The 19,425-nt window shown below is 44.2% G+C and overlaps 1 protein-coding gene across 1 annotated transcript in view; it reads right to left on the reverse strand.

The window, feature by feature from the left end:
• Window positions 1-1,100: 1,100 nt before the first annotated feature.
• LOC129828813 (adenylosuccinate synthetase isozyme 2) overlaps window positions 1,101-19,425 on the reverse strand; it is a 29,488-nt gene continuing 11,163 nt past the window's right edge. The window contains exons 2-13 of the mRNA XM_055890037.1: window positions 17,915-18,017; window positions 17,012-17,080; window positions 16,844-16,894; window positions 8,420-8,486; window positions 6,957-7,064; window positions 6,765-6,846; window positions 6,518-6,644; window positions 5,628-5,782; window positions 5,046-5,170; window positions 4,053-4,150; window positions 3,694-3,843; window positions 1,101-3,558 (exon numbers count right to left, since the gene is read on the reverse strand). Coding sequence (XP_055746012.1) covers window positions 3,506-3,558; window positions 3,694-3,843; window positions 4,053-4,150; window positions 5,046-5,170; window positions 5,628-5,782; window positions 6,518-6,644; window positions 6,765-6,846; window positions 6,957-7,064; window positions 8,420-8,486; window positions 16,844-16,894; window positions 17,012-17,080; window positions 17,915-18,017 — 1,188 coding nt within the window. The 3' untranslated portion in view covers window positions 1,101-3,505. The remainder of the gene's footprint in view (window positions 3,559-3,693; window positions 3,844-4,052; window positions 4,151-5,045; window positions 5,171-5,627; window positions 5,783-6,517; window positions 6,645-6,764; window positions 6,847-6,956; window positions 7,065-8,419; window positions 8,487-16,843; window positions 16,895-17,011; window positions 17,081-17,914; window positions 18,018-19,425) is intronic.

The following is a 19,425-nucleotide window of genomic DNA, read 5'->3' on the forward strand; positions in this document are numbered from 1 at the left end:
TTGGTACTGTATCTTATAGGCATGATTAATCATCATTGATAGTGCGAACTCCAATGATTAATGTAAAACTATCCGTTATCCTATTTAGTTGTCTAATTCTCAGTTTGCAGTGCGTATTGCACCTTGACAAACGAAATGCTATTCAAAGGTAAATGTCTCCCTCTGGTGGCCATGTAATGAAGTACACAGGCGATTGTGATGATTATGCAGCAACCAGACAATATTTCCCTCGAAGAAATACACGGATGAATTTGATATATATATATATATATATATAAACGGACATTGCCAATGTTTTTATTAGTTGGAATCTTGTTCTAGATTTGTATTGCCAGTTTGTCATTGATATTACTTTATTATTACTAAGAGCAAGACCAGTACTGTACAAATTACATTTGATAAACATGCACAACTACCCAGCCAGCACCACCATCTCCAAAAGTATATTCAACAAGCTACAATAAGACCAAGTAAATGGTACTGGAGTTCTACACACACTTAATACAGCAGCGATACAACGCAGAACTGAAAGTAGGTAAATATTCTCAAAACGGAGAAGACCAACGTGCGCAAATATGCGTTTACCTGTGCGATGTTCAAATGATTTTTTCTCCTCCAAATATTGGAGTTAGATGAAAAGCCTAATAGTCATCATGCCAATTAAATGTTTCTTTTAAAAATGACAGTGATTAAAATGCTGGAACCAGTTTAAACGCTATGGTTACTTTACTGAGATGAGTAACTTTGGAAGGCATTACTAGGAAGGGATAAACAGTAAAGCAAACTAATAACGTGGATTTATCGCCAAGATCAGGATATACTGTCTACATTTCCCTCTTCATTTAAAGATTTCCTGCCTTTGTCTCACCTTAACCGAACCAGTTAAGGACTATTCACATCAAAAACTCCTTTTGCACTCTACATGTTTGTTTTTGGCTAAAGAAGGCTTGTGAACTAATTTTACATGTTGCTCATCAAAGCCTAATTAACAGACATTTTTTGTGTTTGAATGGGAGCCAATGTTGAGCATGGGAGCCAAACATTCTTCCAACATGTTGAGCTGATGTGGTGGGATAGAGAAAGCAAAATACTAAGCCGCCTTGAAGAGCAGGACCCGTTTGACCATTTTAATACACCCTTCTTTCCTTGAGGACATCACTGTAACATAGGTGACAGCAATGGTGTAACCATCTTTTCACCTATCCACTCACAGATGAGCCTCAAGGTAGAAATATACATTTTAGAGGTATTCAAACCCAAATCAAAATGTGTATTCATCACATCAAATCAAATCTGATTGGTCACACACACACATTTAGCAGATGTTATTGCAGGTGTAGCGAACAGGTGTAGTAGACCAACAGTGAAATGCTTAGTTACGGGCCATTCCCAAGGGCCCAGGTTAAGATTTATGGTAAATAAAAACATGAAATAGTCTTGAACGGGAGCCCAAAGTCCTGAAAAAAACATGTCATAAGGCTGGGTGTCCGGATGTGTATAGTTTAGGATTAGCAAACAGTAGAATGCCTTCACCTTGTATGGGGAGTTTCAGGTGGGTGTTGACACTACTGAAGGGGTAAGTATCTCAACTGATTAGTTGCTTTTATATGTAAAGCAGAAAATGGTTACCACATTGTGGCCTATGGGCAGATCATCGGATAATCTATAGAAACAAGGATAAGCAGCATTTAAAGACATCCCATTAGTTTAATTTCCAGTGCATGTTTTCATCTTCGCACTGAGCATACTTTAGCGGAATACCATAATCGCTGATATAATCTTACAATCAAAAAGACACAGGGGAAGAACAAGACAGACATCATATAGGCCTAGCAGAGATAACTGTTCTACTGAAGACAGACTTAACAATGTACCTGACAGATAGTAACTACGTATTGTGACACTAGTTTGACACTTCCATATTTGAAAGAGAAAGCACTTCTTCGCCACCAACGTGGCGTAGAGACCTACAGACACAAAAGCAAACTGATATTGTATGAGTAGTCTTCCATCTCTGCATGAATAGGCACCCTTAGACAACTGTCATTCAAGGTTCAAAGTCAACCTTGAATACACGCCTTTCCTAGTAACAATTTTTCCATGTAATAATCAATCCATTCCGATGTCGATGTATGGATCGAGTACATAAACAGAAGAGATCCTTTCATGTCTTTAAAAATCTTAATTTGAAATACTTAGATTGTATATCAGTGATGGGAAAACACATGATTAAATTCCATTTCAATTGAACAGCTCCAGTTTATAAAAGCAAAAGGTTATATATAGTTGTTACCGAGTCAGGAGACAATCTGCTGTCTAATACGCTACATCTGCAGAAATACCCACACATCCAGCAGTTGCAGAAAAGAATCCATCATACCTAGTCCTAAAATCATTAAAATAGAAGTAAAATATATACACTGTTGTGATTGTGTAGAAGTCCTGAGACTAGAGTTTAGCATATCAACATCATGTGTTTGCGTTGGAGTTTAAACTTAATGCATTGAAATACATTCTTGCGTCATTTCAATGTGGAGTTTGATAGAAAATCACCTATCAAAATGTTAACTGACCTCTGTTTTAATGTCCAGTAGTAACACAGCTTTTTCCTGCTTTGAAATACAAACTAATTTCTAGTCAGCTGGGGGAATTACTAAGAGGTTGTTTGATTGTGACGCCTCTAAAATGCCCATTTAAGATTGTATTTCTAGTAATGGCATCTATGTTGCGTGGAACAAGGTCATTATAACAGCAGCAACATATTCTACATTTCCTGCCATTATTACAATTGTATACAGAGACATTGACGGTTGTCCATACAGAAACTTTGTATCTTAAGTTGCTCGAGTGGGTCGTTTCATGGCCATGGGCTCCTTGGCACATGCTAGGCATAAAGAACACATTTACACAAACTGTTTTCATCACAGTACAGGCACAGAAAATTGGTGTATGAATCAACCAAGTCCCACTCCAGTACTGAACACATGAACATATCTTTCTGACATTGGCTTGCAGACGGGTCAATGACAGTGTCACACTCCTGGATTTTAGTGTGGTTTTGTGTGTGATTTGAGTGTGTGTGGGGTGCGTGTGCAAGGATGTCAGGATAACAGATCCATAAACAAAGGCCAGAAGAGGCTCTGAGGGCTTTCTGACAAACCATACATGGGGAGTAACAGACGTAGGCTGGCAAGCAACTGAAGTGTACTTCCCTGTTAACGCCTGAGGAGGCTATTTTGAAGAGTCCCACACAGGTCTCCAGAGACAGAGACAGACAGAGAGAGAGAATAAGGAGAGAGCGGGATCACGGGGGGATGTGATAAGAGCATCCCCAGGAGCAGCTCCCAGGTTGGTGTCTGTGGTATGGGAGTGAGTTGGGGATAGAGAGGAGTGGCATGTAGCATAGGACCAGTTTCCCAAGCCACAGGCCCCTGGAACCAGGTAACCATCGGAGGAGAGGGGGGACTGAGGGTCTGGTGGTGGCTACAGTGTGGAGGAGAAGACCTTAGAAGATCTGGATCATGGACTCCCGAGACTTGCCTACGCCAATCCATTTCACTGTGGGTGAAAAGTACTTATTGAATAGCTTTACCAATAAAACAATAAAATGTCCCCAAATATGGTCCACACCTGTGACCACTACAAGGTATTTTCACCCCATCGGAATCAACCTAAGGAGAGGGGGGTTCTTACCGGGCACACCGAGGTGCTCCTCAATGTAGCGGACGTATTTCTGGGCGTTCTCTGGCAGCTCATCAAATGTTCTGGCGGTGGAGGTGTCACTGTTCCAACCTGGCAGGGTGTCATACTGAACCTCAACGCTCTGTAAGACTTCCTGGTTGGCTGGGGAGAGTTGGGCACAACATCAGGCCATTGGCTGCCATAAACTTAAGACAACAGACTTGGAATACTGCAATTAAAAATATAGCATAGCTCCCTTATTCAGTTCACTTTATCCTCATTAACAAGTACTGAAGCATCATTGTTTTTGTATTTATTCAGGATCCCCATTAGCTGCTGCCAATTTATTGCTGTTTTGATGAGCAGCCTACCTGGAAAATTAGGTATATTTTCACCGTCCACAGAGTAGGACACACCAACTTTGATCTCAGGGAGCACATCCAAGATGTCTAGTTTGGTGAGAGCTAAGCTGAATGGGAGGACAACAGAAAATTTGGGAGTTTAGCAGGCATGTTCACCAACACCCAAATACAGGATGTGTACAAAGCTGAAGTCTATTCAAGTACACTACATGGTATGTGGACACCACTTAAAATGAGTTGATTCGGCTATTTCAGTCACACCCGTTACTGACGAGTATATAAAACCTCCATGGACAAACATTGGCAGTAGAATGGCATTACTGAAGAGCTCAGTGACTTACGTGGCACCGTCATAGGATGACACCTTTCCAACAAGTCAGTTTGTCAAATTTATGCCCTGCTAGAGCTGCACCAGGTTAACTGTAAGTGCTGTTATTGTGAAGTGGAAACATCTAGGAGTAACAGAGTTGCCGCAAAGTGGTAGGCCACACAAGCTCAGGATCACTGAGTTCTGAAGCGCGTAAAAATGGTCTGTCCTCAGTTGCAACACTCACTACAGAGTTAAAAACTGCCTATGGAAGCAATGTGAGCACAATAACTATTCATCAGGAGCTTTATGAAATGGGTTTCCATGGCCAAGCAGTCACACACAAGCCTAAGATCCCTATACGTCAGCTGGAATGGTGTAAAGCTCACCGCCATTGGAATCTAGAGCAGTGGAAACGTGTTCTCTGGAGTGATGAATCACAAACTTGTGATAAATCACAAACACTGTGCAAACCTGACTGGCCCTGACCTCAACCCTATCGAACACCTTTGGGATGAATTGGAACGCCGACTGCAAGCCAGGCCTAATCACCCAACCTCACTAATGCCCTTGTGGCTGAATGGAAGCAAGATATTCGACAATCAGGTGTCCACATACTTATATTGAGACAGTAAGTAAAAAGCGGGAGGTGTGGTGATTGACAGTACAGAGTTGAAGGGGGTGTGGGGACTCACGCAGTGAAGCCGTTGATCATGTGGGCGTATTTGATGAGCACCAGGTCCAGCCAACCACATCTCCTTTTACGGCCCGTGGTTACACCCACTTCTTTCCCCCTTGTCTGCAGGAGCTCCCCAATGTCCTTGGAGAAGAAAACAGGCAGACCCTTAAGGCTCAGATTCACTTTAAGACCCTGACAAAGTAAAACATGGACATGTCAAGCTTGAAATGTGTCCATTCCCTGTCCTGTACAGGTTGAGGAATTGGTTATTCTGCTTTTGCTGGGATTATTTCACAAGCGCTAGCAGAGGGAATGGTTTAGTGACTATCCTTCCCAAAACCATTTGTTGTTTCAATACCCACATGCCTGAGCCTGTGGGGTTCACAGAACACTCACTGGAATTCAGAACACTGATGACTCAATCAGCAGCTATGCCATTCCCCCAACATTAACACTAGTCTACATTCCTCTATCCAACTGGAAACAGAGAGCAGGAAAGAATTTGCACCATGTGAACCAATATGACTCTAGCCCGTAGCTTTCAAAGGCAAGAAGGCATGGCTTCCCTCAAGTTAGAAAGACAGGCTGACATTCTTACATTGAACTGCTCTGAGGGAAAGGCGCCGATGCCAACCCGGGTGGTGTAGGCCTTGACCACGCCATACACCTCACCGACGTTCTGGGGCGGCATGCCTAGCCCAGTACACACCCCGCCCACTGTGCAGTTAGATGAGGTCACGAAAGGGTATGTCCCTGAAACAAAAACACAACATACCAAAACGATAAACATCTTATTTCCTCCTCGGTCTTCCTCAGATAAAGATGACAACGAATTCGTACAAGAGAGGATTATCATATCACAATGACTGTATTAACACAGCTTGTAATACGAGTAAAGGAAACTAAATGATTCAGTCTTAACATGACATGCAAACAATCTCTCCGTGTCAGGTCTGTCAGGTGTGCTTAAACAGAGGTGGACTTTCCAGTCCACACTAATGGGCCTTTCAGGTCAGAGGGAGGGAGGGAGAATTTCACCCCTCCCATACATGTCTGCACAGGTGCAAAAACCATTCTCCTTTATGCAAATAGCATTAGCACGGCCATACGATACCCCCCACTTTGACCTACTACCATTGTATCAATGAAAAAGAACATGGTGACCTTCAGTACACAGCAACCCTCTCCCTCATTAAGTTATGTTCTGTGTGTGATCTCTGGAGTGCTTTGTGACTGAACAAATGAGGGAAAGTGACAGTGACAAAGCAGCCAGCATTTCTCAGAGTCACGCATGGTGTAGGAGTACTCTCTGGTGTTAGGCTCAGTGAACATGTTGTTCCAATCCTCTGACAGCTCTGATAACACTGTTTCAGAGGAATTAACTCACCAGTAGAAATTAGCTTGTTCAATTCAATAGGGGTTAATTGGCCATTTACACAGTGACAGGGGTTAATTGACATTGACACAATGACAGTGGGGGATACTCACCGAAGTCAATATCCAAGAGGGCAGCGTTGGCTCCTTCCACCAGGATATTTTTGGGAGGTCCATGTAAGGCCCCGTACATGTAAAAGACCCCGTCTCTCACCATAGGCTTTACCTTCTCCACGTAATCCTGGACAAGAGCACAGCACGCAAACACTTGACCCAAGAATTACACTGAAATGTAGGACATAACCCCTATGTTAAACCAGTGATAACTTTATTCAACTGATATGGAGGACCTGTAGCTCACCCTCAACTTGGACAACTCCCCATCGATATCAATCACCAGGGTCGGATACATAGACTGATACTGCGAGGCTAAGACTTTAAATCTACAAAAAAATAGATGTCACAGTTACATTTTTATCTAACTGGAGCTAGTTGTACTCTGAATAAAGGGATAGTCATTATTGGCCATATGCGGACCAGGCCACTCCCTCACCTTTCAGAGAACTGGGTGAAGTCAGACATGAGGTCACATATCCGGAGGCCGCTACGGGCTGCTTTGGCTGAGTACACCGGACCAATCCCCTTTTTCGTTGTTCCTAGGCTGGGTGAGGAATACGACAAAACAAAGTAAATCAACAATACGGAGTCACTGACTCAACATTAACCACACACACACACTTGTCCTTCAGCCAGTATTTATGTGTGTAGGGTCAGACATGTGACAGTTGTAGGGAAGTAGCTAGGCCAGGGGACTTTCTAAGGAGTATTTATGGGGCTGGAACGTCACCTGCTGCCCTGCTGCTGACTGAAACAATGTTGCTGCAATAAGGGTTGGAGAGCATCAGTCACATGGTGCTGCTAGGGGATATCTGGTGATGTTAGGTCCCTGGTCTGATGTAAGGTAGGGTATGACTTCATGTGGGAAAGAGTATCATGAGTACTAACTCCTTCAGTAAAGATACTATAAGAATGCAGGACAGGTCCACCATGAGACAAGTCACGCTCATACTACAGGAGACCTAATCCAAGCCTGTTTAACGCGGTTATCTGCCTCTCTCAGAGGTAAGAGTGAAGTTGTAATGCCTTAAGGTGTTGAAATTCCACAACTTGTGATATAAGCCTATAATGAGTGACTTGCCCTTTTACTACCCATGGGAGAGAAACTGGCACAATAACTAGCTGTTGAACATGTTCCAACGCTGCAGATTGTTTTACACAAGAATTCTATCAGGGCGTTGGGCTTATTTTGATGCCCAATAAAAGCTTCAACATGCCCAGCATATCAGAGCGATGTCCTGAGTCTAAGCCTGTGCTTACCACCCTCTTCTCAGAACCAAATTGGGCGTCTCCATTATATGACTAACTGGTAACAGTAACCTCTAATAGCTACAGTGTAGGATTTGTTTGCTTCCTCCAGATGACATTGTCAGATAGTTTCTTTCCTGTTCTATTTCCAAACACGAGTAATACAATGATGTATCACTATATGGGAGATCATGAAGGTTTACCATTGCATTAACCCCAGACTACAGTACAAGCAAATTATCATCACATTTCCGTCAGGCAGCAATCAAGGCAAAACTTTTAAAATACTGAAAACAGCTCCACAACAATGGCGCAGAGAGAAAAAAAGTGATATTTAATATTTGACATCTCTGGAGATTTCGCAGTCAGTTGAGGTTGTTTCAGTATTTATGCTACATTTACTAAGCTAAAAAAGGTTTTTGCTGGGTATCTGCCATAGGACAGGGGAATCTTGTTTTTCAGCTCTGCTTCAAGCTGGAGTCAGTTGAGGTTGTTTCATCTAACAAGACTAGATGCATAGAAGGGCTAATATACTACACATTCGCCCATAGGAGAGGGAACTCCTGCTTTTCAGCGCTGCTGCAAGCCAAACTATTACTGAGCCATACTCTCTAATCCAGGAGAATGACCGGTGGTAGGTAGGGTTCTTACTTCTTGCCTGCTTGCTCTTGTCTCTGCTGCTCTTGCACACCGTCGACCGCTTGGTGGAAATCAAAAACTGTGGGAGGAGGTAGAGAAGGGCAAACTCACAATCCTGTCACCTCACCCCCTTTTCTGCTCCTTACTAAAACCTAGCGTCCCAATTATCTCCCCTTTCTCCCGCAAGTGTGCCCTTGTGCAGTTGACTCCTCCCGACACATTTAAAAGCATTGGATTAGTGTAAGCTTAGATGAGAATGAGTTGGAGAATCAACAATAAACTTGCACCAATACTTTCCTTTTAAATCCATGAAGGGAAGTAAACAGTAGAGTCTCTCATCCAGTCAGAAATGGCCCCTCTTTCTCACACTAGTCCCTAAAGCGGCCTTGCAAAGGCACTACTACGCAATCACTGTTTATAAGAAGTGTCCTTTTTTCTGTGAGTAAAATGTAACCTGTCAGTGCTAAATAATTTCTTTCCCGCCACACATATTCAAATAGCAAAATGGGCCGAGTTCAGGCTAGTGGAAGGAGAAGACTGAATAATGTAGCCTAATACAAGTCATTCTGATTGTACAAAAAAAAGGTGCTATTTAACATTCAGAGCGAACATGACTTATGTCCTGGAAAACTGAAAGCCAGTTCACCGATTTAAAAACAGGCCTTCGGAGTGCATCTTAGGTCAAATCAGTTCTAATGTATGCACAAAATACGAAAGGACCCCAAAATAGCTAAGCTAATTAATTGGCCACTTTCATCCCCCAACCCCCATATAACAGAAACATGTTCCCCATGAAAGCCATGCAGCATTTTTATACGCTTGTTTATGAGGAACTCTTCTGGGCACCAGCTTTACACTGACAGTGGCATTCACTAGCTAAGAGACCAACTGTTGATACTCAAAACATTGTAATGCATTCATGATGAAAAGAAAAACATTGATAGAAATTAAGCAGACTCATTATTCCCTTTAACAGACAGCCAAACATGAGTATTCCACATCTGTCTCCAGTCCTACAGCCTTCTAAAATCAGCAAAAAAAGAAACGTCCTCTCACTGTCATCTGCATTTATTTTCAGCAAACTTCACATGAGTAAATATTTGTATGAACATAACAAGATTCAACAGACAAACTGAACAAGTTCCATAGACATGTGACTAACAGAAATGGAATAGTGCGTCCCTGAACAAGGGGGGGGGGGGGGGGGGGGGGAATCAAAAGTAACAGTCAGTATCTGGTGTGGCCACCAGCTGCATTAAGTACTGCAGTGCATTGCCTCCTCACGGACTGCACCAGATTTGTCAGTTCTTGCTGTCACCCTCCGATCCAACAGGTCCCAGATGTGCTCAATGGAATTGAGATCCGGGCTCTTCGCTGGCCATGGCAGAACACTGACATTGCAGGAAATCACGTACAGTACGAGCAGTATGGCTGGTGGCATTGTCATGCTGGAGGGTCATGTCAGGATGAGCCTGCAGAAAGGGTACCACATGAGGGAGGGGGATGTCTTCCTGTAATGCAGTGTTGAGAATGCCTGCAATGACAAAAGCTCAGTCCAATGATGCTGCCACAGACCATGGCGGACCGACCACCTCCAAATCGATCCCGCTCCAGAGTACAGGCCTCAGCGTAACGCTCATTCCTTCGTCGAAAAACGCGAATCCGACCATCCCCCCTGGTGAGACAAAACCGTGACTCGTCAGTGAAGAGCACTTTTTGCCAGTCCGGTCCAGCGACGGTGGGTTTGTGCCCATAGGCGATGTTGTTGCCGGTGATGTCTGATGAGGACCTGCCTTACCACAGGCCGACAAGCCATCAGTCCAGCCTCTCTCAGCCTATTGCATCCAAGATGGCATAGCAGTCAGACGTCCTTTTGTCCTCGTCGTATCCCGTATATATACACTGCTCAAAAAAATAAAGGGAACACTTAAACAACACAATGTAACTCCAAGTCAATCACACTTCTGTGAAATCAAACTGTCCACTTAGGAAGCAACACTGATTGACAATACATTTCACATGCTGTTGTGCAAATGGAATAGACAACAGGTGGAAATTATAGGCAATTAGCAAGACACACCCCCAATAAAGGAGTGGTTCTGCAGGTGGTGACCACAGACCACTTCTCAGTTCCTATGCTTCCTGGCTGATGTTTTGGTCACTTTTGAATGCTGGCGGTGCTTTCACTCTAGTGGTAGCATAAGACGGAGTCAACAACCCACACAAGTGGCTCAGGTAGTGCAGCTCATCCAGGATGGCACATCAATGCGAGCTGTGGCAAGAAGGTTTGCTGTGTCTGTCAGTGTAGTGTCCAGAGCATGGAGGCGCTACCAGGAGACAGGCCAGTACATCAGGAGACGTGGAGGATGCCGTAGGAGGGCAACAACCTAGCAGCAGGACCGCTACCTCCGCCTTTGTGCAAGGAGGAACACTGCCAGAGCCCTGCAAAATGACCTCCAGCAGGCCACAAATGTGCATGTGTCTGCTCAAACAGTCAGAAATAGACTCCATGAGGGTGGTATGAGGGCCCGACGTCCACAGGTGGGGGTTGTGCTTATAGCCCAACACCGTGCAGGACATTTGGCATTTACCAGAGAACACCAAGATTGGCAAATTCGCCACTGGCGCCCTGTGCTCTTCAGATGAAAGCAGCTTCACACTGAGCACATGACAGACGTGACAGAGTCTGGAGACGCCGTGGAGAACGTTCTGCTGCCTGCAACATCCTCCAGCATGACCGGTTTGGCGGTGGGTCAGTCATGGTGTGGGGTGGCATTTCTTTGGGGGGCCGCACAGCCCTCCATGTGCTCGCCAGAGGTAGCCTGCCTGCCATTAGGTACCGAGATGAGATCCTCCGACCCCTTGTGAGACCATATGCTGGTGCGGTTGGCCCTGGGTTCCTCCTAATGCAAGACAATGCTAGACCTCATGTGGCTGGAGTGTGTCAGCAGTTCCTGCAAGAGGAACGCATTGATGCTATGGACTGGCCCGCCCGTTCCCCAGACCTGAATCCAATTGAGCACATCTGGGACATCATGTCTCGCTCCATCCACCAACGTCACGTTGCACCACAGACTGTCCAGGAGTTGGCGGATGCTTTAGTCCAGGTCTGGGAGGAGATCCCTCAGGAGACCATCCGCCACCTCATCAGGAGCATGCCCAGGCGTTGTAGGGAGGTCATACAGGCACGTGGAGGCCACACACACTACTGAGCCTCATTCTGACTTGTTTTAAGGACATTACATCAACGTTGGATCAGCCTGTAGTGCGGTTTTCCACTTTAATTTTGAGTGTGACTCCAAATCCAGACCTCCATGGGTTGATAAATTTGATTTCCATTGATAATATTGGTGTGATTTTGTTGTCAGCACATTCAACTATGTAAAGAAAAAAGTATTTAATAAGAATATTTAATTCATTCAGATCTAGGATGTGTTATTTTAGTGTTCCCTTTATTTTTTTGAGCAGTGTATATAATTACACCTTTCTTCGCATATCTTTTATATATTTTATTTTCCAAAAACTCAACTTCAAAACGCTTTCCTGCAACCCGCCTCGCCAATTACAAAAGAAAGTACAGTATTATTTACCTCAAATCTGAAAATCCACAATAGAAGCTAACCTGAAGCTAGCCAGACGCTAGCCAGACGCTAGCCAGACGCTAGCCAGACGCTAGCCAGTTTACTGACTAACGTTAGTATTTCAGCTAACCACGGTTTGTAGTCATCAGCTATTCCTTTAGCTCGATAATCCATCGCCACTTTTGTACAACGTGACTCATCCAGGAACATACCGGACCTATTTTTCTCCATATCCCCGGATTTCAACCGCAAGCTCTGAACATTTACACCTTGATTTCGCAGCTAGCTAGCTGCTACCCGTGTGTCTATTGGCTTACGTCGATCCCGGAGCAAATATCAATTAATCCGGAGCTAGCCATCTGAAGAGTTCCATCAGCCACTCCTGGGCTACAATCACCTATCCGGACCCATTTCACTGCCAATGCGGAGCCCCACCGGGCCTTCACGACTGACTACCGATGTTATCTGCACGAGGGAGTTCTCCAACTGGCACCTCTGTCGCGACGTTACCTGAACGCTCATCTGGGGCCCGCTAATCGTTAGCTGTCTTATCCTCTGCTATCTGAATAGGTCTATCGGACAATTTTTCTTGGGTCACTATAACTATCGATTTTGCCAATTGGATTGATCCCCTCTACCACATGGAACCACACTAATCTACCTACGGAAACGCACGAGGCGGCTAAAAACAGACCTCCATCCTATGCTAGCTGTCTGAATCGCCGTGACCCCAACCAACCTCTACTCACTGGACCCTTATGATTACTCGACTAAACATGCCTCTCCTTAATGTTAATATGCCTTGTCCATTGCTGTTCTGGTTAGTGTTTATTGGCTTATTTCACTGTAGAGCCTCTAGCCCTGCTCACTATACCTTATCCAACCTTTCAGTTCCACCACCCACATATGCGATGACATCACCTGGTTTCAATTATGTTTCTAGAGACAATATCTCTCTCATCATCACTCAATACCTAGGTTTACCTCCACTCTATTCACATCCTACCATACCTTTGTCTGTACATTAGTCCTTGAAGCTATTTTATCGCCCTCAGAAACATCATTTTACTCAATTCTAGATTACCAATTCTCATAGCTTTTAGCCGTACCCTTATCCTACTCCTCCTCTGGTGATATAGAGGTGAATCCAGGCCCTGCAGTGCCTAGCTCCACTCCTATTCCACAGGCGCTCTCTTTTGATGACTTCTGTAACCGTAATAGCCTTGGTTTCATGCATGTTAACATTAGAAGCCTCCTCCCTAAGTTTGTTTTATTCACTGCTTTAGCACACTCTGCCAACCGGGATGTTTTAGCCGTGTTTGAATCCTGGCTTAGAAAGACCACCAAAAATTCGGACATTTTCATCCCTAACTACAACATTTTCAGACACAATAGAACGGCCAAAGGAGGCGGTGTTGCAATCTACTGCAAAGATAGCCTGCAGAGTGCTGTCCTACTATCCAGGTCTGTTCCTAAACAATTTGAACAATTTGAAACAGTTCAAGCTTCTACTTTAAAAAATTCACCTCTCTAAAAACAAGTCTCTCACCGTTGCCACCTGCTATAGACCACCCTCTGCCCCCAGCTGTGCTCTGGATACCATATGTGAACTGATTGCCCCCCATCTATCTTCAGAGCTCATGCTGCTAGGCGACCTAAACTGGAATATGCTTAACACCCCAGCCATCCTACAATCTAAGCTTGATGCCCTCAATCTCACACAAATTATCAATGAACCTACCAGGTACCACCGAAAGCCGTAAACACGGGCACCCTCATTGATATCCTAACCAATTTGCCCTCTAAATACACCTCTGCTGTTTTCAACCAAGATCTCAGCGATCACTGCCTCATTGCCTGCATCCGTAATGGGTCAGCGGTCAAACGACCTCCACTCATCACTGTCAAACGCTCCCTGAAACACTTCAACGAGCAGGCCTTTCTAATCGAGCTGGCCGGGGTATCCTGGAAGGATATAGATCTCATCCCGCCAGTAGAGGATGCCTGGTTATTACAAAAGGATGCCTGGTTAACACAAAAACATCCTATGGCGTTCTGCATTAACATCGAACAACCCGTGATATGCAACTTTTCAGGGAAGCTAAAAACCAATATACACAGGCAGTTAGAAAAGCCAAGGCTAGCTTGCAGGAAGCAGAAATTTGCTTCCTGCAACACAAACTCAAAAAAGTTCTGGGACACTGTAAAGTCCATGGAGAATAAGAACATCTCCTCCCAGCTGCCCACAAGATAGGAAATACTGTCACTACTGATAAAACCACAATAATTGAGAATTTCAATAAACATATTTCTACAGCTGGCCAGGCTTTTCACCTGGCCACCCCTACCCCGGTCAACAGACCTGCGCTCCCCACTTCTCCTTCACCCAAATCCAGATAGCTGATGTTCTGAAAGAGCTGCAAAATCTGGACCCCTACAAATCAGCCGGGCTAGATAATCTGGACCCTTTCTATCTAAAATTATCTGCAGAAATTGTTGCCACCCCTATTACTAGCCTGTTCAACCTCTCTTTCGTGTCGTCTGAGATTCCCATAGATCGGAAAGCAGCTGCGGTCATCCCCCTCTTCAAAGGGGGGGACACTCTTGACCCAAACTGCTACAGACCTATATCTATCCTACCCTGCCTTTCTAAGGTCTTCGAAAGCCAAGTCAACAAACAGATTACTGACCATTTCGAATCCCACCATACCTTCTCCGCTATGCAATCTGGTTTCAGAGATGGTCATGGGTGCACCTCAGCCACGCTCAAGGTCCTAAACGATATCTTAACCGCCATCGATAAGAAACAATACTGTGCAGGCGTATTCATTGACCTGGCCAAGGCTTTCGACTCTGAGAATGTGGTGATTGACATCGGCAGACTCGACAGCCTTGGTTTCTCAAATGATTGCCTCTCCTGGTTAACCAACTACTTCTCTGATAGAATTCAGAGTGTCAAATCGGAGGGTCTGTTGTCTGGGCCTCTGGCAGTCTCTATGGGGGTGCCACAGGGTTCAATTCTTGGGCCGACTCTCTTCTCTGTATACATCAATGATGTCGCTCTTGCTGCTGGTGAGTCTCTGATCCACCTCTACTCAGACGACACCATTCTGTATACTTCTGGCTCTTCTTTGGACACTGTGTTAACAACCCTCCAGGCGAGCTTCAATGCCATACAACTCTCCTTCCATGGCCTCCAATTGCTCTTAAATACAAGTAAAACTAAATGCATGCTCTTCAACCGATCGCTGCCTGCACCTACCCGCCCGTCCAACATCACTACTCTGGACGGCTCTGACTTAGAATATGTGGACAACTACAAATAGCTAGGTGTCTGGTTAGACTGTAAACTCTCCTTCCAGACTCACATCAAACATCTCCAATCGAAAGTTAAATCTAGAATTGGCTTCCTATTCCGCAACAAAGCATCCTTCACTCATGCTGCCAAACATACCCTTGTAAAACTGACCATCCTACCAATCTTCGACTTCGGTGATGTCATTTACAAAATAGCCTCCAATACCCTACTCAATAAATTGGATGCAGTCTATCACAGTGCCATCCGTTTTGTCACCAAAGCCCCATATACTACCCACCACTGCGACCTGTACGCTCTCGTTGGCTGGCCCTCGCTTCATACTCGTCGCCAAACCCACTGGCTCCAGGTCATCTACAAGACCCTGCTAGGTAAAGTCCCCCCTTATATTAGCTCGCTGGTCACCATAGCAGCACCCACGTGTAGAACGCGCTCCAGCAGGTATATCTCTCTGGTCACCCCCAAAACCAATTCTTCCTTTGGCCGCCTCTCCTTCCAGTTCTCTGCTGCCAATGACTGGAACGAACTACAAAAATCTCTGAAGCTGGAAACACTTATCTCCCTCACTAGCTTTAAGCACCAGCTGTCAGAGCAGCTCACAGATTACTGCACCTGTACATAGCCCATCTATAATTTAGCCCAAACAACTACCTCTTTCCCTACTGTATTTATTTTGCTCCTTTGCACCCCATTATTTCTATCTCTCCTTTGCACATTCTTCCACTGCAAATCTACCATTCCAGTGTTTAACTTGCTATATTGTATTTACTTTACCACCATGGCCTTTTTTAGCCTTTACCTCCCTTATCTCACCTCACTTGCTCACATTGTATATAGACTTATTTTTCTACTGTATTATTGACTGTGTTTGTTTTACTACATGTGTAACTCCGTGTTGTTGTATGTGTCGAACTGCTTTGATTTATCTTGGCCATGTCGCAATTGTAAATGAGAAAGTGTTCTCAACTTGCCTACCTGGTTAAATTAAGGTGTTGTTACACGTGGTCTGCCACTGCGAGGACGATCAGCTGTCCGTCCTGTCTCTCTGTAGCGCTGTCTTAGGCGTCTCACAGTACAGACATTGCAATTTATTGCCTTGGACACATCTGCAGTTCTCATGCCTCCTTGCAGCATGCCTAAGGCACGTACACGCAGATGAGCAGGGACCCTGGGTATCTTTCTTTCTTTTGGTGTTTTTCAGAGTCAGTAGAAAGGCCTCTTCAATGTCCTAAGTTTTCATAACTGTGACCTTAATTGCCTACCGTCTGTAAGCTGTTAGTGTCTTAACCGTTCCACAGGTGCATGTTCATTAACTGTTTATGGTTCATTGATCAAGCATGGGAAACAGTGTTAAACCCTTTTCAAGGAAGATCTGTGAAGTTACTTGGATTTTTACAAATTCTCTTTGAAAGACAACGTCCTGAAAAGGGGACGTTTCTTTTTTTGCTGAGTTTATATAGTAAAGAGACTATAGTTGGGCTGAAGTCTTGGATTTAAATGCTCTTTGAGTATAAAGAGGCCTGATGAGGCAGGGCTTACCAATGTGTGCTCTGTCTGAAATGATCAGCCTCTTGTCCCAGCCCTCCAGACCTGAACACATACGGTAGAAAAAACATTTGATATCCCCATTAAGCAACATGGCAATCTTCTAGGCATGGGAGTAAAAAGGGACTTAAACTATTAAGAGGATAGCTCCTTCGTACTCACTTTTGCCTTTGCACACATTCTTCTCAGCCTCCTCGAAGAGGCCAGGCAGGTGGATCACTACCCCATTACCTGTGGGATAGACCGACACAGGCAACATGGAAGATATGGAGAAACTGATGCATCAGTAAACAATAAGGACAGGGCAGTGAAAAACCCAATATTGAATTTGATCTCAAGTGTTGTGGGCTATAAAGAGTTACATACTCCATCAGAAAAACAGTTCTGCTGTTCCGCTGAGCAGCGACCAATCAACATTAAGGCCAGAAATTAAACTAATGTGGAGAGGGCCATAACCTGTTCTGCACAATCAGCCTTATTTATTTTCTCATGGCAAACAGTGCTCAGGATTCTGAAGGGTTCCGAACACCTGTTTGGGCTCTGAAAGCCTGACTGTGGAGCTCAACTAGACAGCAATAGTAGACGGAAAAGGATTGATCCACTTAACATTCTATATGTTGAACTGCTGACGAGCTGTGGGTTAAGAGCCAGAGGACATATTTGTTAGGTGTTGCCAAAATGTACTAGATGTTAGACCATTAGCAAAATGAAGTTACTGCAGATAAAATGTGATCTATAGCACTCTACTGCGTCAGCCTGCGAGTTGGCTCCCAGTCAAGTCAATCACTTGTTTTGTGGCATCAGGCAAAGCTGGAGCTATTAGAATATAATACAGATTGGCTAGATTTAGACGGGAGAAGTCATTAATATTGTCTTCTTGCATACAAAAGTGTGTATGGAAACTGCACAGGAGATATAATAAACATAAACATTTATTTGTTCTGTAAAGACTAGAGATTATAACTGACGTAGTAGTAGACCATGAGGGTTACTTCACAGCTCAATTCTTATTGTGAAATCATCTTTCCTGTTCATTCCTCAGTCCAGCAGCTGTGTTCTACCCACCAATGAAAGCTGTGACCTTGGGGTTGATAATGCCACTGGGTAGAAGATGGAAGTCATACTCCACAGAGTCCACCACCACCGTGTGTCCTGCATTGTTGCCACCCTGCAGAGAGGGACAGAGTCAGTCACCATAGAGACACACATGACATCCAAAATTGTGAAACAATAATCACACCAACAGAAGCAACGTGAAAGGCTATAGCTTTACTTTTCACAATTTAACGTTGGACATGGAAGAAAAACAAACTCGCCCCAATATTTGAGAGTGTGATGTTTTTGAACACATGGTTTGAGATCAAGTCTGACCCTGGAACACTGACACAGACCTGAGACCAAAGAGCCTACCTACAGACATTACACCATGGTACAGATTGCTCAGTCATAGCTGAGGGACACCTGAGGACACAGGATCTACAGCCATTTTAGCAGGCAGCCCGTGGAGATACAAATCATCCACTAAAGGGTTGGTGATTCTAGCGTCTTGTCTTCATATTAGTTTACCACACAAAAGTCCATCCGAGTCTAACCATGAGTGCTTACAAAATAACATTACCCCATTTTTAAATCTAAGATGACATGAGATAAAATTGCTTGTACCCAGAGAGAGAACATCCAGTGCCTTTGGCATGAACTCTACAACTGGAGGAGTCTCCTCGTTCATAGCTGGTCTGGGGAGGGGTTGCGTGAGTGATAAATCAGTCTAGTTTTGCCCCATGCCTTCACCCAGCAATGAGCAGGCCTGGGCCCAGTTTCCCCTAAAGTATTTTAGGGCTAGGTTCATCATTAGAACCTTCGCAGGAGCATAGTTAAATCTCCGAGCTGTTTCCCAAAACCATTAGTAATAAAGTTGCACTTAAATGCTCGTTATTTACCAACTGCCTCAGACCACTCGAGCAGACCACTAGAAACAGCTAAATGCGTTGTTAAATGTTTTTTTTTTGCCTGCATGCGTACCTTTATTCACAGAAGATCTTCGTTAAACATAGAATCATGTTAATTTCCATGTTAAGTTATTTTGCTGAGTTTCCTGTTTCCTTTTGTGAGGGTGGATACTTAGTTTTTTCCGGAACTCTAAATTTGTAACACTTATGAACTCAGAAGTTAATCAAGCAGCTGACCGAACTACACAAAATTTTACTTCTGGGTTAGCCTTCCAGAAATTAGCTTTAGAATAAGCCGCCTCAATATTTGCTGCCATAAAAGTGGTCATCTCTCTAGGAGCTGATCTATTGTCAGTACTGTGGAATAATTCTAATGTTATGGTAAGATTTAAATGGAGAAAGCTGATCTGAGAGCAGAACTGACTTTTGATCATATCAGTACACACATGCTCCAACGACACACTTAGTTATTTCGAGGTGGTGTTTTGGAAAACGCATGTAACATCTTTGGCCATTATAGGAACAACGCATGGTTAAAACACTTGTAAGCTTAAGCTCCATCGCTATCGGGAAAGCGTACCCTGGGCTATTCCTGGCCATGGCAGTGCTTGGACGAGTGAAGGGGTGTGC

The sequence above is a fragment of the Salvelinus fontinalis genome, chromosome 30 (genome assembly GCF_029448725.1).
Source record: "Salvelinus fontinalis isolate EN_2023a chromosome 30, ASM2944872v1, whole genome shotgun sequence".
NCBI lineage: Eukaryota > Metazoa > Chordata > Actinopteri > Salmoniformes > Salmonidae > Salvelinus > Salvelinus fontinalis.